Raw genomic sequence first — 20,669 nt, forward strand, 5'->3', positions numbered from 1 at the left:
TCATGGAACACTCTTGAACTGAAACTCTGCCTTCACCTTCTCTGGTACAAACACAATGATGTCCTTTCCTGTGTATCTCACTTAGTTGGTCCATAATGTAGTGCTGGATCCTAGCCATAGCGGGAGAGAATATGGTCCTTGTAGTTACATTCAGCGTGATCTTTCAGTCTTTAGGAAATTAATTTGTTAGTGCTGGTTTTCTACCAAGTCTGCTCGCTATTTTCCAAAAACACATTCAGCATCACTTCTGACACCCACCTCTGCATACTTGAGTATTTAATGGTTTACAATTAGCATGCTATCTTGTGACTACAGAACTCATGAGAGCTGAAATGAATATTTATCATTTTAAAACACCACAAGTTTTACCACCAAAATGATGTAAGTACTACATTTCCCTTTTGTTCTATTTTTTTTTTTTTCCATTGGAGGAACCGTTGTAGGAGCACAAAAGAAAGGAAAAAGCCTATTGATCCATCATACTGACAATATCTTAACAATCTACCAGTTTTTCATTCGGTGATATTCTGTTTCCCGCAGGCTGTATTATACAGAGCACCTGTAAGCAAGCCAAACCTAGCATGGAACAATTTAAAATGTGATTTTTATCACAGTGGAGAAAACAACAACATATTATTGTAGATTAGGGCTGATGATGTCCCAGTTTTAAAAGCACGTGAGTTATGAGCTGTTGACCGTGGTGTAGAGTGGCTGGACTGAGCCCTGGATTATGAATGGGGCAATGCCCGCCTTGAGCCCAATTTCCAGCTCCCAGCTCTGCTCTCCCTCCCTCCATGGTTCCCTGGTCCCAGGTGCTGGATATCACACTTGATAGCTGTTAGACAAAAGGCAAGTAGATACTTATCTGATACACTGACGTAATGCTGTCCATTTTAACTGCTTTATACCTTCATTTTACAGATCTGAGAACAGATACTGATTTTGTGCCTTTTTTTTTTTTTTTTTAGCACAGAGGAGGTGAAGAACCACCATCCATCAGTGCCATCTTAATATTTTTAAAGTGTGTGACAGGTGCAAACCCTTAATTTCATCTTCTATGTCACATATATTACTTAGGGAAGATACGAGAATGGGTACCAGTCCCTGTTCCTACTTGAGCTAAATGAGACGAGTCTGACTGGCTAACTCTCATGGTCTCAGTAACATCTTTTAGTGCAACACTCTCTGAAGCCTATTCATAAATCCTTTTCACTGACCAGGTTTGAACATAGAATTTCCTTTTTAAGTAAGAAGACAGTTAGCTCTCTTTTCCTCATAAAAATACTACGTATGTCATGATTTTTGCCAAAGGAAATTTAGACCACTATAATTTTCTAGGTACAACCCTGGATAATGAAGGATAACAAACATCTTGGACACAGACCCCTGGCTTTTGGTTACCGCCACTTTTTGGTTGTTTGAAGTTAGAGTACATGGAACCACACTCCTAGAAAGGTGTGTATAGAAGCCAGCAACAGGGACAAGCAGTCATCTTGCCAAGTCAGTGAGAAATGCTGACAGGGTGAAACACATAGACATGATTTGTTTTTATGATTCACAGCCATAAATCCTCTGTTGGCACTAGGTGCCTGAACTGTCTGTCCTTTGGCACCTCTGCAACAAATGGTAAATCTACTGGTATCAAATACAAGACATATGCTCTCAAACTCTCTTTCATCTTTATTTGGAGAGATTTCCATTTTTTCAACTGTATCCTAAATACTGGATTTAGAACCCCTCTTCTTCTCGGTACCTCTGCTAGTTATTTTGGAGTTAGCTCTAATTATTCCTTATTCAGTCAACTGGTTCCTATGAATCCTGTTCCTAGGCACATTGCTCTTTCTGTGCCTGGGCACCTAGCCCAGGCTGTAGATTTCAAAGGCAGCATGGTGTTGAGACGTTAGGTACTGAAATATTGTAAGTACCTTTGTGGATCTAGCATTTCATCTTTACCTGAAAATTGATACTCTGTTATTTGTTTGAGCAAGAGCAGTGTATGCAATATATAGATACAGGTGTACACAGAGAGTTTTGTATGCCTGAGAGAGCTTACACAATTCATTATAAATGTAGCAACAAGGCTCAAGTGCATTTTATTTTGTTCCTATTCTTAACATGTGGAGATGTTAAGATGCACAGTACAGTCATGATTGAACTTGCTGCTGCAATGATGGAATGGTGCTTCTTCTACATCATTTTCATTGAAAATAGCTTTTTGAGATAGTGCATTTTCATTGCTTGATATCCATTCCACACAGCTTGTAGATGGCAGTATATAGTATATTACATTTACACATTTTGTAATATTTGCATTTGAATTTCATGGGGAGAGAATGTTTTTTTTTTTCCTAAGGGCCATTGCATGAATAGAAATGGTTGGAAAACATACTCTCAAAATTTATGAGGTAACAAATTATTCCTTTATGTCATTTTTTTAGGATCTGTTTTACTTCTTGTGCCTGGCTGACTTTGGGGACAGTTGAGAGCTTAGCACTGTTTTTCAGTTTTTCTTTCTTTAGTAGTGAATTACTGTTTCTTAAATTTACAGGATGACTGCTAAATATTTCTCTAACATTTCACTGACATATGAGCAGCCCCATTACTTGAGAAAAAGGTTGCAGTAAAGACTTCTAAGTCTCTATCACCGTAGCTTAATATCAGTTCAGAAAGTTGGCTAAAGCTTTTCATAGTGTGGCGTCTATCTTTTCATTACTGGATTGTCAAAGATACCTGGTGTATATGAGGGTCACCTGCTATATGGTCTCATCTGTTGTTATTGGCAAATTAGCTGTCATGGAGAGCCAGGCTGTTCATAAAAATGTGCAGAAATGTGTTGCCAGAAAAAGGAACTATATTCCATGTTAAGGCTGACATAGTAAATTATTTATTATATATCTTTGTACTATTTATAGATGTTAAAGATATGTGTACAAACAATTTCTGTTAAGAATGGCAGATGATTTGCAAATATTATTTTTTTCATGTAAAGGAGAAAAATTCTGGATAAATCTATGTGGTAGTCTCTATCTCCCAAACTGATAAATGTAATATACTCAGAAAGTGATGCATAGATGAAAAAGGTGATATGTTTGCCTGTGACTAAAACCTGCTGATTTCATTTTAAAGTTGTTATTTTTATACAGGCAGTTGATAATTCTGTGCTTCATTTATTCCATGTTTAAACTTGATTCAAACTTAGTCTCTGCCTGTGCAGAGAACTATTGAGGTCGATGAGATTCTGCAAAGGCAGAAGATTGTGATAATGAATACACAGCATTTTACTATTTTACATATGATCAAAAGAAATTAAAAAGACTTCATAAATGCTTTTTTTTTTTTTTCTTAAAGATTAAATACATTCACCTTAAGAGAACTAATACAAGAAGCTTCTGTAGCTTCTTCATGAAGAAGCTGCATCTGGTTGAATCTCACTTTTTGTTTAAATCCTATCACTGATAGTGTGTTTCATCTATATTTGTGAAATACTTTGGAAAAACATAATGTTATATTTTGATAGAATGGACAAGACTGTTCAGAAACTTGGAAAGCCTCTCCAATACAATGCAGCCAGCTGTGATTTTATTTGTATAATTACGTGCAATATACAGACATGTATATGACTAAATGATCTTATACATCCACAAATAACCACAAGCATCCATTAGAAATAGAACAACTTCTCCAAAGCATGCTTTTATTCTTGCTCACACTGAAGGCAATCATGTAGAAGCATTGAGATGTTGGCATGCAAATTTTATCATTTGGTTTTCCTTTCTGTAGTAACACATCACTTTTTGTTAGAAATAAACTTTTTCTCACTTTCTTAATTTTCTGGTTTTATTAATGACCAGATTCTCCATAAGAGACTCTTATTTTGGGAATAACAACAGGCAACAGCAAACCTTGCTGTTAGATGTATCAATGAAAATCTGGGCAATAGTTCTTAAAGGAAAAATAATTAAATCAGGAAATAATCACTGAATAATAATAATCCTGCTTGTGGTGCAGGAAATTAGTGATAATCTGGACTCTCTTCCTCATGAAACAGACTGAGTGAATTTCTTCCCTAGCCTCCTCAGTGTGGTAACTGGGAACCGGAGAGTTCCCTGCACTGGTTTGTGAAAGCCTTTAGAAGTCACTGAGTTTCTGTAGAAAATTGTCCATTTTAGCAGGACAGGTAAAATGCAAAGATTTCAATTAACGTCTTCCTCCTGTCAGGAAGAGATATAAATATCATCTCTGAGTTTGCGTTCATTTGCTGATTAGTAATTTCAGTGACAACCCACACCTCTTAAATAATTAAGGCAACTTAATTAAGAATGTCATAATAGCAATTTGAAGAGATCTGTATTTATTCATTCATAAATGAAGATTTCAAGTTCCCTACTTGATTCTGTAACCACGGCATTTATTGTTAACCTTGTACTCTCTGCTGAAGAAGCAGAGGTGTATAATAGTTTCTGATGCCAAAGAGCCACATTATGAACATAAGATAACTGTCTTAAAATTGCAGGTCTATGCTTAAAAGCAATCCTATGACAAACTTGGGTTCTCAACTGTGACAAATCAGGGTAAGTCTGTGTAACACAGTCCAGCTGAGCCACAGAACAGTACTCAAAGTTCTGGCTAAGGATATTGTTTTAAATTCTATATAAACAATAAAATAATAGGTAACTGAGTTATAATGTTTAATGCAGCAATAAGTGTGTTAATTTGTATAATGCATATTTCAAAGCAGATAGATAAGGCAACGTTTGGCTATCTGTGCAGGCTTATATCAGATGAGCATCTTGCTTTTTTGCCTACCTGCTAAAAAATGGATTATCTAAAGCTTGGAAAATGTGAATATTCAAGTATCAAATTATTATTATCATTAATTATTAATTATTATTATTATTAATAATAATTAATTATTATTATTATCTTTTAATTTCTCTCAGGTGGTGTTTGCATTGCTCAGTCACTCAAAATCCCTCGGGAACCAAGACCAGGAGAATTTGAAAAGATCATCAAGCGCTTGTTGGAAACTCCAAATGCTCGAGCAGTGATCATGTTTGCGAATGAAGATGATATTAGGTGCCTGTTTCCTAATTTTGTATGTCAAAGATGTTCTCTCTTTACAGAGACACACAATTGGCTGGAGCAGAATAGAGTAGCGTGGGAGGTTTCGGATTCAATCCAGTGTAAAAATGATGGGAAATCTGATGATAAGAAATTCAGTTAAAGTTACAACACATGCTGTTCCTTTGTTGCATAGATAACTAGTATCAGAGAATCATCTAGGTTGGAAAAAACCCTTAAGATCATTAAGTCCAATCATCAGCCTAACACTACCAAAGCCCATTGCTAAACCATGACCCTAAGTGCCATGTCCACATATCTCTCCAGGCATGGCACCCCCACCATTTCCCTAGGCAGCCTGTTCCAATGCCTAACCACTCTTTCCGTGAAGAAATTCTTCCTCGTGTTCAGCCTGAACCTTCCATGGCACAACTTGAGGCCATTTCCTCACTTGTCACCTGAGAAAAGAGACCAGCACCCTCCTTGCTGCAATCTCCTTTCAGGTAGTTGTAGACAGTCATGAGGTCTCCTCTCAGCCTCCTCTTCTTCAGACTAAACAACCCCAGTTCCCTCAGCTGCTCCTTCTATGTCTTGTTTTCTAGTCCCTTCACCAGCTTTGATGCTCTTCCCTGAATGCATTCGAGCAACTCATTATCCTCCTTGTAGTTAGGGGCCCAAAACTGAACGCAATATTTGAGGTGTGGTCTCACCAGTGCCACATACAAGCGGACCTTCAACTTCCTAGTTCTGCTGGCCATGCTATTTCTGTTGCAGGCCAGGATGCTGTTGGCCTTCTTGGCCACCTGGGCACACTGCTGGCTTAAGTTCAGCTGGCTGTCGACCAGCATCCCCAGGTCCTTTTCTGCCGGGCAACTTTCCAGCTACTCTTCCCAGAGCCTCTACAACTGCATGCAGTTATGAACCAAGTACAGCACCTGTCATTTAGCCTCGCTGAATGCCATGCAACTGGACAAGGCCCATCAATCCATCCTATCCAGATCCCTCTTCAAAGCCTTCCTACCGGTCTTGCCTAACTTGGTGTCATCTGCAAACTTTCTGTGGATGCACTCAATCCCCTCTAGTCCACTGATAAAAATATTAAACAAAACTGGCCTCAATACAAGTGCAGCCCTGCACTTACCAACCACTTACGACTGGCCACCGGCCAGATTTAACTCCATTCACAACAGCCCTTTGGGCCTGGCCATCCAGCCCATTTTTTTACCCAGCGAACAGTACTAACTTGTTCCAAGTTCTTACCTATAAGTGCAGCTGCAATAGATTGTTTTTTTGGTGTCTGAAACCAATAAGAATGCTAGACAAATATGGCTAAAAATGAAACAAATTAAAAGGTACAGTAACTTAAGCTCAGTGCACCTGTTGTTGAATATATTTTAGATTGTCCAAATCAAATTAGTGGCTAACTGGTTAGTGTGAACTTAATTATGCATAGCCAGAATTAATGCTGGGGATTCTAAAATTCTTAGTAAATGCAGTTTATTTAATTAGTGATTTGTTTGTTTATTTTCAGGCGAATACTGGAAGCAGCCAAAAAAGCTAATCAATCTGGACATTTCCTGTGGATTGGCTCAGATAGTTGGGGGTCAAAAATTTCACCAGTTCAGCATCAGGAAGAAATTGCAGAAGGAGCAGTAACCATCCTGCCCAAAAGAACATCTATAGATGGTAGGAATGCAATGGCACAAAAAACCAATTCTCTGACAATGGTCTAGCATCCTAGCTCTTAGGCACCTAACTCTCTTATCAGTGTAGGGGTAAAGTTAAATGTCTTTAATTACTGAGCAGAACACCAAAAGAAAACTGAGCATGAGGCTATGTCTGAAATCTGGCTGTCCTCTGGATTTGTGCGAAGCTGTGACTTAAGTGAAGTTTCCATTCATTCAGGACTAAAGCCTGCAGTTTTTCTCAAAAGTATAAGCAATTGGTTTTTTGAAGAACTGAGCGAGTACTTGTTTCAATGGGTTTTGTTTATTTTTAATATAGTTTGAAGATGCTGAATCTGCAATTAAGCAATCTTATTGCTAATAATTAGAGCACTAGAATTTCTTAACCGTAGTCTGGTGGTTCTTTTGGACAAAAAAAGGAGAGCATCAGATGGCTGTTAATGAATCAGCTCATTTTCATGGGAGAAGATTAATCTAGACTCTGCTTTCCTCACCTAAACTTTTTATAACTCTTTAAGAAGCCACTATATTAACAAACTTTATGATGTGGTGTATATAGCATCTTCTAGCAAGTAGAATTTGTTGGTTTGAACCACTTCACTCCAGTGAGGGAGTGAAGACATAGTGAGACCTGGACATAACTGCTCTAAGCTGGTAAACAACAGAAAAAGCTGGGCACTATTGATGCTACTTGGAGAATTTACCCCCATGGAAATATTTATGAAGGATTTAATCCCAATGGTATATTGCTCATAATTTCATTAAGGCTGGATTTTTGGAGTAAAACTGGTGCAGAAAATGATCAGGTTTAAGGGATTGTTTCTCAGCTAGGTGGGAAACTTAGGTGACTTGGAAGTCTTTGGGTTCAACAGAGAAGTACACAGTGATTTTAGGTGGCCATGGGAAGAAATTTATTTGAATCATGATATTTAAGTTGGTAGTACTTAAAGTTTTTCTAATTTCTTGTATGTATCTAATTCTTAATTTGGGTTATCTGTTGTATTAAAAATTAAGCTGTTCCCTTAACCATCTGCATTGCTTTTTTTTTTTTTTTTTTTTTTTTAAATTATAAAGTTCTGCTGGAGCTTTACAGACTCGTTAACTACTGTAGATATTTAAAAATATATTGTTCTACGGCAAATATGGAATAGTAACGAAGATACTTATTTTTAATCAGATATGCACATGAGCATAAATTCAGAATGCACCTAAGGCTTTTTCTTGCTATGAAATTCATACAAAATCCATTATCATCTTTAAATGAATGCCTTTATGCTGTTTCATATTTTAATACTTTTTTTTTTTCTCACTTCTCTTCTTGAATGTAGGATTTGATAGATATTTTCGGAGCCGAACACTTGCTAACAATCGAAGAAATGTATGGTTTGCAGAATTTTGGGAAGAGAACTTTGGATGCAAGTTAGGATCCCATGGAAAAAGAAATAGCAATATCAAGAAATGCACAGGTAACCGTGAAAGCAAAACATTATTTATAAGTTACTTATTGGAGTGCAGGAAAGGAACTACTTTCCATTGATCGGTCTCATGGCTCCCTTCAATTCTCCTATACAAATTATTGTGTTGTAAGAAAATTGTGACATTTTTACTCAGACCTGAAGAAAAAATTCAAGGGAAATATTTGAGAAAGCTTATAGTTAAGTTGTGCAAATCTAGTGATGGTACAGATTTTGCTAAAGACCGTGGTTCAATTCCATTCGTGTTTTCAGTGGCCTTCTCTCTCACCCTGTATATAGTTGTCTATGTGCATTTTTAGTGAACTGGCACATTACAGCAGTTCTCACATTGTTATCCCTGAAGAATACAGAGAGCAAATTAAATTTCTGTTTAAGCTATTGAGGTCTTGAAGGCAGGTCAGGTCAGGTCATGAACTCCTTATTTAGTTTACAGACTGTGTTTGAGGATGGAGTAAAAATCAAATCAATATGTCCTTAATACTTGTACTTATGTGAAAAGAACAGGATTCTGTATTGTATTACGAAGTTTGAACAAAAAGTGTATGTAAGTGGCAGTGGTTTTCTCAAACCTGCTTGCTCAGGCATCATACATAGTCACAATGGTTTTGACAGATAATATAACAGTCATATCAGTAGCTCTGAGTTTCATCTCATCTCTGAAAGGTTGGCTTTTTGTTGTCCCTTGAGTTGAGTTGTCCCAGATTGTCCCAGAGTTTCCTACATGAGTGTTACTTTTAGTCTTCTGTGACTACAGCAGACTATTTATGTTACTTTTTTGTATATACATTTTTTTCCTAGTGTCAGTATTTCTGCTATCGTTTGCTTAATTACAGTTACCATCATAACCAGTGCTGGTAGAGACCACTATCTCTGTGACTAGTAGCAGCAGCAACATTCAGTTTCCTGCACTGCATACATAAGTCATCCATGTACCTTGATTTTCCTGGCAGTGTTTTTTTTCATCAAACGTTGTTCAAATGGAATGTGAATATTTTTTTCACTTGCTGTTGCAGGTTTTCTGGTTCACTCATGACACTGTCATCACCATTTATTATGGGGGTGCTCTTCCAAACTTTCTCAAAACACAAGCTTCTGACCAGCACCCCAGTTCTTATGGGACTGTCAGACAGACTTACAATGCATTCTCTAAGAATGTGCTCCGTGTGTCCTAGAGTTCCTGAACCATCACATGTGTACTATTTGTACTGCACCACTAATTCACAGGCTTACTGCACTGTGCTTCAGAATGCATTGATATACCTTACACAAAAATGTGAGAGCCGTGCATGTACTCACTCATTTCAACAATGATGCCTCATCTACCTTTTACCATATACTCCACGAAAAAAAAAAAAAGGATGAAATTCAGTGCCTCACTGAGCTAAATGATAACTCATTACTCTAATCCTGCAATCCTTGGTCTTGATTCATATAGCAGTAAGTCATGGCTGGGTAGCTACCCATGAGTGAGAAGGGATTATTTTTCTTTTAGTATTTTAAGAGGAAAATAGATTCTTTTTTGACTTTCTTCTGGTAGAATGAGTGGTGTATGGACTGTACTTTGAGAAGCTCTAAGTGTTACCACAGATGGTTTTCTGACTTGTCTTAGCTCATCACATCTGTCAAATTGAATTACCAAGTTAAAAGAAGCATATAAAATGCACAGACTATATCTTAATATTCAAAATAACTTGTGATTTAAAATGTATAGCTATATATTTTATGAAACAAAATTATAGTAAGTCTTCTGTGCTTGAAAATAGAAAGAAAACATATTTTCTGTACTCCGAAAATAAACGTAGCAGCAAGGGATGGGCTTAATAGGTGGGCAGAGTCTCATATGAAGGTTGCCCATTGACAAAAATTACAAATTCTCCTTCAGGCAAGGATATCTATAAATGATAAGACTCTTGACTTGAACAACTTTAAGGTAGATTACTACAGTGGAAGAGACACTTGGACACCAGCAGACCTGAAACAAGCTGATGATTTGTCACTCCTCTGCTTATTTAACTCAGATTTAAAGGATCTGATAAAATAACCAAAATGTGTTCCTTTTAATTGAACTGAATGAAGATTTGAGGATGGGACCTTAAAGTAGATTTGCTGTGATTTAAAGAGAAATGCTTGGTGGACAATGATCCTCCAGTCTAGACCTAAAGAATCACAAATTGCATGTTGACTCATCCCACTTCACTTGTAATGGAGCCCATGCACGAGGGAGATAATGGAAAATTAAATCATAGCTGGTTCTTCATACTAGAGCCCTCAAAGCAGATGAGTTAGTTGAGTAGGATAGACTAGGTTTCTTAAAGACTGAAGAGGAGAAGAGGAGAACATCTCATGTTGTAATAGTTTAAAGAAAAAATATTTTAAAACTGCTTGTAAATACAGTTTATTTATGATTGGTATTGCTTCTTATTCCTAAAAGAATGTGTGCTTTAGAGATAAAATGTTTCTTTTTCTCATAAAATAAATAACCTTCTATTGAGTTTACCTGATTTTTTTTTTCTGATTTTTGCCAGTTTATAGAAAGCAATGATTCACCTTAACTTTGAAAACATAATTGTTTTGCCACTATTGATTTGCTATTAGATCAATGTGTTTGTGAATGTAAGTGGACATTGATGAAATCATCAGTATTAGAATAGTTCATTGAAAAATATTAGAGATATTTTGTCCCAACCTTTCTGGAATTAAAAAATTAAAAAAAAAGTCAAATTGGGCCATTGACTTTGTAAACATGAAACAATTCAATGACTACCTTTAAACCTTTTTAACTGGGGAAGGGGAAAAGAATTTGCAGAGAATATTTGTTTGTCTTACTACAACAAAATATAAAAGAATGCTGCACTACAACACCATCTGTGGATCTACAAAAAGTCTTACTTCACGTATTTATTCAAGGTACAGATTTTCTGTATTCAATAAAAAGATCTTTAATGAGACATGAATTCTTCAGTAACCTCCAACAGCCTTTCTTTAGCACTGGAATCTCTTTCTGGGAATGAGAAATGAGGAGATAAAAAGCTCTTCATTCATCTCTATGCCCTTGCAGAAAACTTTAAAGGCAGAGACACCATTCATCCTTTGATTACTTGCGTTGCATGGCTTGCACCGCAGTTGCAGGAGATGGCAAAGGAAGTAGGGCACTAGCTTTAAATTTAACATCCTGGAGAGTTTTCCCATACCCTCAGCTTCCCACTTGACTCAAATTGTGGACCAAGTTTTAGATAGCTCAAGATTTAGCATTACTGTGAAACATAGTGAACTGACTGGATTTATTCCTGGTGTTAAATCCAGCTCCCGTCTGTTGAGCTATTAGTTGTCAGCATTAGCTTTTACTTCTTAAGGTAAGCTTCTAGACTACATGGTTCTCATGAAATGTACAACACTATGAATACAAAGATTTGAAAATGAAGTAAAGATTTCACAGAGCACTCTTTTAAATATTACATTGAATTGTGGGTCTGACAATATGCAGCATCAATCTTTCAGAGGACCAAAGCAGAATTCTATAGAAATTCTATAGAAATTTTCTATAGAAATATAGAAAATTTCTATTTTCTATAGAAATAGAAAACAGCAATACTGATTAAGAGTTAAGGGGCAATGGTAAGAATTAAATTATATTTGCTTTCATTAACCTCACAGACTGTTGATATTTGATTCCAATCTAAATGAAAATTCTGAAGAAGTCCTCTTTACATGTATTTATGCATATGCATATAGATATTTCTCTGTGTTTGCATATATAAACACATAGAAATCTGACATGAAATAAAGTTGCTTACTGTACCATTTTAATGTGTACAATGGTAGCCTCAAATTCAAATCTGACATAATGAAGTACAGTTCCAGTGAGATTTGTTCTGAGTTTTCCCCATAGCATCCCTTCAAGGCATGCATTTGTCATACTATTTTCAGTCTTTGAACAGTGAAGTGTGGTCCTTTAATAAAACTTCAACAAAAATGTTAATTAAAAAAGCTCCTTCATGCACATCCTTTTACAGTTACAGAAGTAGTCTCTCCTGTTTTGTATGGTTAGCATTTTAACTACTCTGCAAACCTAATCAGCCTTTAACTGCCTATAATAACTGACTGCACTGCTAAAAATAAAGATGGAAGAAGAGTTTCCAAAAGCATATAGAGGCCTGTGTAAATTACTCTAATTTCAATTTACTCTATCAAACAGAACTATTTTTTTCACTGCAAAAAATCCCAGTGCAATATAATAGATATTCATATGTATAAACTTTACAAATACATAATTTGTTTTCTCTTAAATAACCTATTTGAAAATACAATTGCACACCTAAAAAGATCATAGAAAGAAGCAGATTTACTCATATGTATATACAACCCTATTCTGAGAAATTTATAGAACACTGACAGTTTCAGGGCTGTGAATCTTGCAAAGGCAAAGCGCATTGCTCTCTATTTAGTTTGGGTAATGGTTCCATTCTAATAAAATCTCTCCTAAAGTAGCTTTTTTCCTCAGTGAGACCAACAGAAAGTTTTAAAAATCAGCACAGATGTAGTAGAGATGTTATGCAACTTAGTAGTTGATATTTACCAGTTGTATCACAATTCCCAAAAGGCACTAACGCTCAGGAGGGACTGTTTTTGAGCACACGGAAGGAGTTGCATGCTCCCTCACTTTGTGCAGCTTGTGTGTTGTAGCGTAGAAAGGGCAATTCTAACATATTTTTTTTGCTTTGCTGTTTGCTATTTTATTGAATCTCATTTGAAATGTCGCTTATAGACACTTTGCAGAAGTATTTTTGACTTTATAAAATGTCTATTGCTGTTTTGTTTAAGTACAGTAATATGAAGTGAAAATCACAGTAGCCAGATGTGCAACATAATAAGCAGGAGCTAAGTTGGTTGTTGAATCTTTGTGACCCATCACATCAGTTGGATAGAAAAGACTGAGGATTGTTTGTCGTTTGAACTTATCTGAACTGTTTATTCTGCCCTTTGGACTTTATCTCAGAATTATGGAAGTTGTGTATTATGGGTAGCTGCACTGCAGTGGTCCCAAGCTGCCTCTAATGTAACGTTAAATCAAACTGCATCATGTGTCATTAAATAGTATATGGGACCAAAGAGCATTTACTTTTGGTTTTGGGACAATTGATCATGGCCCAGGTGGCACCAAGACCTCTTTCAAAAACTTAAATGAAGTTCTTTTCTCATTATGACAACATATCATGGGCAATAAATTCACCATGTTTAAAGATTTTGTCTGGTTCCCAATTTCTGAAGCCTGGGTAGTCAATTTTCAGAGGAAAAAATCGATGTCTTGGAATGGTCAGTGATGTTCTGCCAAAATAAGCAGGACTGAAACATGGACTTCCTTGTGCCAGACTTCAAGTCAGAATGTTTGTTTAGATCAAATTCTGTCCTGATGGTAGAGAACTGCAGGCATAAACCTTGTCATCTCTCAGTTGTAAGTGTCCAATAGACAGATAAGCTGTAGAAGGCTACAGTTTAAGGTAACATTTGATCAAAATAAGTACATTCTGTCTTCTTGCAAAGGGCCAGTTCCAGCTCTTATTCCAGAAACTACAGAATTCCAGAAGATATGAGTATTTAATCTCTGGGATAGTATCTCTGGGATAGTATTTAATCCCGGCAGCTGTTAATGTGCAAAAAGTATTATTTAATAAGTTTGAGGGCCATCAAATCACTGGACCTAACATATGCTGACCATTGACTGATTTGGTTTCTTCATTTTGCTTGCTGTCATCTATTTTTGTATTTCACCGTTTATTAGTATTTTTAAATCTCTTTATACCATATCCAGTGGATAGTCACTTCTCAATCTAGCTGTCAAACTTTAGTTTCAGCTACAAATCATATAATTTAAAAAAGCTTCTTATTCTACTGTGAAAAAGAAATTCTCGATATATTCTCTAGACATCTTTGTTTCTCTATAATTTTATTCATAAATAGGAATTCAAGTCTTGTATTCTGTTGGGAAACATCAATTTTGGATTTGTAATGTTTTATAAAGTTATGAGTCATATTCCACCGCATAATCATTTAAATAGAGTATGTTGCCATTTTAAATTTGGTACACTTGCTGCCAAGTTGGAGTACTTTCAATGCACATATATCTGTGCACGTGTGCATGTGTTTGCTAGCAACTTCTGAGTCCAGAAATTCTATTTCCAGCTCAGACCCTCTGCAAAACTGGCGTAACCTAGTGAATGAATTGTTGCTTCAAGTACCATTTTGTGTGAACTCTGCAACTGCACGTTCTGAAATACAGACTCAGAGAACCTGCAACCAACGTTACTTATGATGTATCTAAGATGCAACACATATAAGAATGTCATCTGTATGCAGTTCTTGGTCCTGGGAGACAATATGAAGTTACTCTGATTTCCAGTACTAGTGTAACCTCTTTGGAAAGATGCTAGTCAAAGGGGAAGGTCAACAGTTGAAAAGTTGCATGCCATTCTTCATCTGTTTGCTCTCCTCCTCTGCCACAAGCAAGTCCTTGCTGTGCATGGGAAGATGGTCTCTGTGTAAAGCTGAGTCCCAGACATCCCTCTTCAGGTAGAAAAGATATCTGTTGTTTTTCCTTCTGAGAAATTTGCAATCCTGGCTGTCAGAGGACTGGACGAGCTGTTTAATTTTGCACACACATCTGTGCCATCATTCAAACATTTCTTGTGACAGTACCCGTATAAAACATTTTACAAGTATGCACGTTTGGTATGTATACTTGCTACCTGACTAGATGCTTCATTAGAATAAAAGTAGTACAATAAAAGATAGCTAAAGTCCTAAAAAGGAGTGTTAGCTGCATAATGTTCAGTGTCCTTGGATTTGGTCAGACAGACTGATATGCTCATTGCTAACAGTCATAGGAAGTTACTCATCCTTCAGACTTGTTGGCCACTGTCCACCCACTCTATTCTGTGAACTGAGCACCGTTCTGTGTACTGATCTGATTGAAGACTGGAGGTGAAAATCCAAAGCCAGATCAGCAGTGGGCTTGTTAATTTGATTTAAAATGTTCTCCCATATTCACAGGTGAAGGGTCAGAGAACATGATGCATTTTTTCCTGGTCTGTTTTTTGGGAAGTGATCCCAATTGGACAGGAAGAGAGTGGCCTCCCCGAGGTACATTCTTCCCCAGTGGCCCAGGTGCCCTGTGGCCATGTGTATGTTGTCAAATAGTGCAGATCTCCTGGGTGAAGCAGTCGCTACTGAGTGCCTGTGTTGCTCACTGTTCTCGTTTCAACAGAATTTACATCAGGTTGGCTGTAGTATGGTCCTTCAAGCTGGAGGGCCATACCTGTATTCTCATCATTCACCCTAAGCTTTGGTTTCTTCTGGAAGGAACTGAGTTTAGGCACAGTGAGACTGCTCTGCCCTGTGAAAGTGGGGACAGTCAGAAAATTTGTTTCAAAAGCGTGCTTCTTAGCCAAATTAAACATGAGTGTAGCTGTACTCTCTGTACTTAGCTCCTGGGGAAAAAAAAAATAAGCAAGTCTGATCTTCATCCTCAGAAGACCATGAACTGCAAACTAACATCATGTTATTCCCTTGATTAACTATTTTGAGGGGGAAAAACATCTATTTAATATGTATCTCGATATTTATAGGCTATTTTTAATATTCTGGGAATATGCAGTGATTCAAGATATACATTTAAATTTAGCAGTACACACTTTCTCAGTAGATCCAAAAAAGGTAACTTGTTTGTCCTGTTTCATGACTGTAGAAAAATGTCATCTCACACATACATAGGAATATGGAATCACAGAGTCATAGAACGGCTTGGGCTGGAAGGGTGCTTAAAGATCACCTAGTTCCAACCTCCCTGCCATGGATAGGGATGCCTTCCACCAGACCAGGTTGCTCCAAGCCCCATGCAACCTGGCCTTGAACACTTCCAGGGATGGGGCATCCACAGCTTTTCTGGGCAACCTGTGCCTGTGCCTCACCACTCTCTGAGTAAAGAATTTCCTCCTATCCTCTAATCAAAATCTCCCTTCTTTTAATTTAAAACCATTCCCCTTTGTCCTGTTCTTGTCTGCCTGAGCAAAAATTTGCTCTCCATCTGTTTTATAAGCCCCCCTTAAGTACTCAAAAGCTGCAATGAGTTCTCTCCCGGACCTTCTCTTCTCCGGCCTGAACATCCCCAGCTCTCTCAGACTTTCTTCATAGGAGAGGTGCTTCAATCCTCTGATCAAATTTGTATCCCTCCTCTGGACCCATTCTAAAAGATCAACACCTTTCTCATGGTGGGGGCCCTAGACCTGGATCCAGTACTCCAAGCGTGGCCACACAAGCACAGAGTAGAGAGGGACAGTCCCCTCCCTTGACCTACTGAATGACTTATATTATAGACTGTTGATACAGAACTTCCTGCCGAATAGGCTCTTCTCAATTTGTTAATACTTCGTTTACAGGTTATCAACAAGTTCAAACAAGTTAAAATATGAACACAACAGAAAAGAACGTGGTAAAATAAAATAAATTTGATCTTTCTATTGTGATCTTTCTACTGATTATGTTTGATATTAAAAAATCAACCTATTCTGATGTTAGATACCACTGATATCCCAAATAAATCTATATATATCATATTTCTATAACAGTTTTATAATATCATTAGTATAGGTGAACTAAGTGGTTTCTTAATTTCATGAAGCAGCAATCAAAACACTTAGTGTGTGCTGCTTTTAGATCATAAACATTTTCAATACATTGATGAAGAATTATTCACCTGTGTAATCACCCTGATTTATAAGTAATTGCTCACCTTTTGAGGAAGGGAGTTCAAATAATTGGTCATCTGTAAACAGAAGCAGATGTTTTTTAATCTATTGAATAAAATTTTATTGTAGAAATAAACCAGCAAAATCAGTGGGGCATACATAATGGGCTGTGGAATAAATCGGGGTAAGAGGTCAGAATTTGGCTTTAATGCATCAGTGTATCCATTAAATATATCAATTATAGTTCAATATTTCCAGAATACAATTTGTTTCCAATATTTGAGATAGGTGTTTTTGTATGGATCTTTCTTATGAAAGGTCAGGTAAGAGTCCAAGTGTCCTCAATTTTTGTTAAAATCAGTATGCAGCAGAGGAGAGGTATTTTTGTTACATTGAATTTATACTGGTTTAACTGCATGACTGGACACAATGATTTTGATGCAAATTCTAGTTCTGGACTAGTGTCTGTCAAGGCCTGACAGGATTGCCCTTGGGTGGAGCTCATGAGACAGGATTTACCTAATTTTTTAACTTCTTGCAGACAACCTCCACATGGTTTAGTAAGCTGTTCAGACTGGTATGATATACCATGTGAAGATACCTCTCTCCATGGACTGCAAATAGACTTTAAATTTGGATGAGGTACCCCACTCTCAGTTTGCTCAAGTCAAGTGAAATGAGTCCCTTTCCATGGCTGCATGAATCGCCACCGTCTCAATAATCCCATCTGTTTTCTCAGTTTATGTAAGATCCTGGTGATAACTCCAGTACTTACTTATATTGATTAAGATTATATTAGTTAAATATTTAGAGGTAACTTAGCATCCTTATAGGTAGTTTCACAGGTAAAGGGAAGTCATCTGCACATAGATTATCATCAAACATTCCTCAGATCTGAATATGTGACCATTTGAGTATTGATAATACCATAGATTTTCAGGATGCTCTACTCTGTTGAATTACCCAAAATATTTAAAGGGATTTATTGACAAAGGCTTATATTTCAGGTATATATTTAAACTTTGTTTAAAAATGAAATATTAAACTTCCTAGACTTGATTCTTTCATCCTGTGATAAAATAATCCCAGGAAATAGACAAATTAAAGTCTTTGTCGAATCTATGTAATGTATGTGATCTGTCACTGAGACAAAAACTGATGGTGTTCAAGTAAAGAAGAAGAAGAAAAATGAGTTGGCATTTTCACATGTTGTAAACATGTTCCAAGGAGTCTGGTGGAATATAAGTGCCACATAAGCATTGTTTAGATTAGAAAATAAGGGTGCTTTTTCACTCTCACTATTCAGTTCTGACTGCTGGTAGACTTTTTTCCTGAGGCACATCCTAGAAAGAGTTGCTCATCAGAGACACTTAGGTAGATTAACAATCACAGAATCATCTCTAACTCTTCTTGTTTGTTCCCCATGCTATGGGTGTTAGCATAGAGACATTTGAGTTGGACCTCTAATCAAGCTGACTAACTGGCTGGAGTGGCAGGCCTTCCTTTGTGCTGCTCTTCAGGTGCTCTTCTGCTGACCCACGACCCTTCACCAGGCTGTGAGCATCTATTGCTGACACCAACATCAAGCTGGGAGAGGCAGGATGGATTGAGGTTCCCCTTCCTTGGCACCTCTAGTTTAAAGCCCTCTTCACCAGCTGGGCAAGCCAGTAACTGAAGATGCTCCTCCCCTGCTCTGACAGGTGGACCCCATCAGCCCCCAGCAGACCAGGTTTCTCAAAGTGAGTCCCATAGTCTAAGTAGCCTAACACCTGTCTCTCGTCTTGAAATGAATAAATCATTTCCAGCACAAGAAGCACTTCAATGTGACATTTGAAATTGTCTCTTCTTAAGACTTTTGAAACTACAACAAAAAAAGGAACAAAATAATTTTATTCCTTTTAAATTTTGAAACAGAACTGGACACTAAAATTGTTAGTTTTAGGAACATTGTAACTGTTGGCCTGGCCAGTGATAGAATAAGCTCTACAATTCACTGAACCTTTTTCCAACTTACATTAAATACAAAAAAATATAATATAATGTCCATGTGTATAGATTACTGGAATATTTAGTTTTTTTCTTTTAACTTTGGGGAGAAAAATGCTAGTGTCTGTGGAAGGGCTTCAGTAGAGAAAAGTAATTTGCAAAATTGAATAATAAATGGCATTTACTAGGAGACAAAAAAAGCTGTTTTGTCTTGTATCTCTGCTTAAAAATATGTAATACTCCTTAAATTCTAGACAAAAACTAAACATAAAGAACAATGTACAGATCACAGATTAGCCATAGACTTTGTAATTAGTACTTCCAAATAAACAGTATACTTAAGATAACAAATATTTTTCACACAATTTAGAAAGAGAAAAGGAGGCTAAATTTGCTGTATAAATTGCTCATTTTTTACTGAAAGAAAAAGCACATGCATTCATAGATTTCATTCTTGGAACTCATATCGTGATTTTTTAATTAGATATTCTAACTTTTCTGCAAGAATAGAATTGAAATTTCATAGAAAGAAACTTGCTCATGAACTTTTGATACCTCACCATTGGATTTTAGATGAAACCTGTAATTGCAGCTGTGTTTTCAAGTGAAGAGGGAAAAAATAATAAAAGGAAGAAGAATTAATGTGCTGTATTAGACTGTACAAAGTCTTCATGTCAGCTAACAGAACTGGAAGTGAGTATGCAAAGGTCTTTTACATTTGCAGTTTCTCTGTGCAGTGGGATAATATGGAATGTAAAGATTGGCACCTGACAGCCTGCAGGAAAAAGGGCAAATGAATCTACATATTATGCCATAGCTTTTGCACTTTTGCAGCAGAAGTATGTATAGCCAGGATATAAGGATATGATAAAAATTACCTGGAGTTCTCTGTTAAACATTGTTCTTTACACAGCCTCTGATTGACCCATCCCTTTGAAAACTGCAGTATGAGACTTCTGTGTCTGCAAAAGATTTGGGTTGAATTTCAGATGAGTATTAAGGTTACTTTCCATTTTAACTGAACTGTTTTCTTGAACTCCTCTGTGAAATTTTCTTTCTTTCTTATTTAATTTTTGATAATAATAAAGGAAACAGGCTTTGGGACACTAGACCAAAGATTTTGCTACTTAGTTGCACAGAGATAAAATGCAAAGGATGTATAATGGCCAAATCTTCAATACTATACATGAGTGTTACTTTATTGACACAAAGAGGTATGAGATTTGAGAGGAGATGGCCCCCAAATGAGAGTAATAACTTGATTTTGCGTGGAAAACACAGAGAGGTCAGTAATCAAAGGCTGAACAGGATAAGTAAAGCTTTAAAGGAATGATCAGAAGGGAAGCAACATTGCTTTTCACTTCAGAAGACAAGAGTTTTAGATCTTAAAAGAAGGATGAAAATGAGCAGAGCTTTATAGACAGGTTATGTAGAGCCTTGAAATAGAGACAAAAAGTTTGAACATCCTGTGAAAAGGGTAACCAACCAAGAATTTGGCCTCAGCAATACTATGTTCTAAAAATCTGTAGTATTGATGAAAGGAACGTTGTACGTGGGAGGGAACTGTAGTGCATATTACTCCTTAAAATCCCTTTTGGTCTGCTGATATGCAGTTGTATTTTCCACAGTTTATCCTTTTTGTTTTTCTCATTTTAGCATGAATTACTCTTCTGAAATTAAAAAAAAATAAAAATATTGCAGAGTCCTTTACTGTGATACCG

The 20,669-nt window shown here is 36.8% G+C and overlaps 1 protein-coding gene across 15 annotated transcripts in view; it reads left to right on the top strand.

Moving 5' to 3' along the window:
• Positions 1–20,669, top strand: part of GRM8 (glutamate metabotropic receptor 8) — a 348,011-nt gene that overhangs the window by 154,683 nt on the left and 172,659 nt on the right. For 13 of the 15 annotated variants that reach the window (XM_035559306.2, XM_035559304.2, XM_035559303.2 and 10 more), the window contains 3 exons: positions 4,941–5,076; positions 6,593–6,747; positions 8,075–8,212. In XM_035559306.2, coding sequence (XP_035415199.1) covers positions 4,941–5,076; positions 6,593–6,747; positions 8,075–8,212 — 429 coding nt within the window. Of the gene's footprint in view, positions 1–1,367; positions 1,456–4,535; positions 4,572–4,940; positions 5,077–6,592; positions 6,748–8,074; positions 8,213–20,669 lie in introns of those variants that run through there. The other 2 variants (XM_035559310.2, XM_050715778.1) reach the window with 2 other exon arrangements.

Source organism: Cygnus atratus, chromosome 1 (genome assembly GCF_013377495.2).
Source record: "Cygnus atratus isolate AKBS03 ecotype Queensland, Australia chromosome 1, CAtr_DNAZoo_HiC_assembly, whole genome shotgun sequence".
In the NCBI taxonomy this organism is placed as follows: domain Eukaryota; kingdom Metazoa; phylum Chordata; class Aves; order Anseriformes; family Anatidae; genus Cygnus; species Cygnus atratus.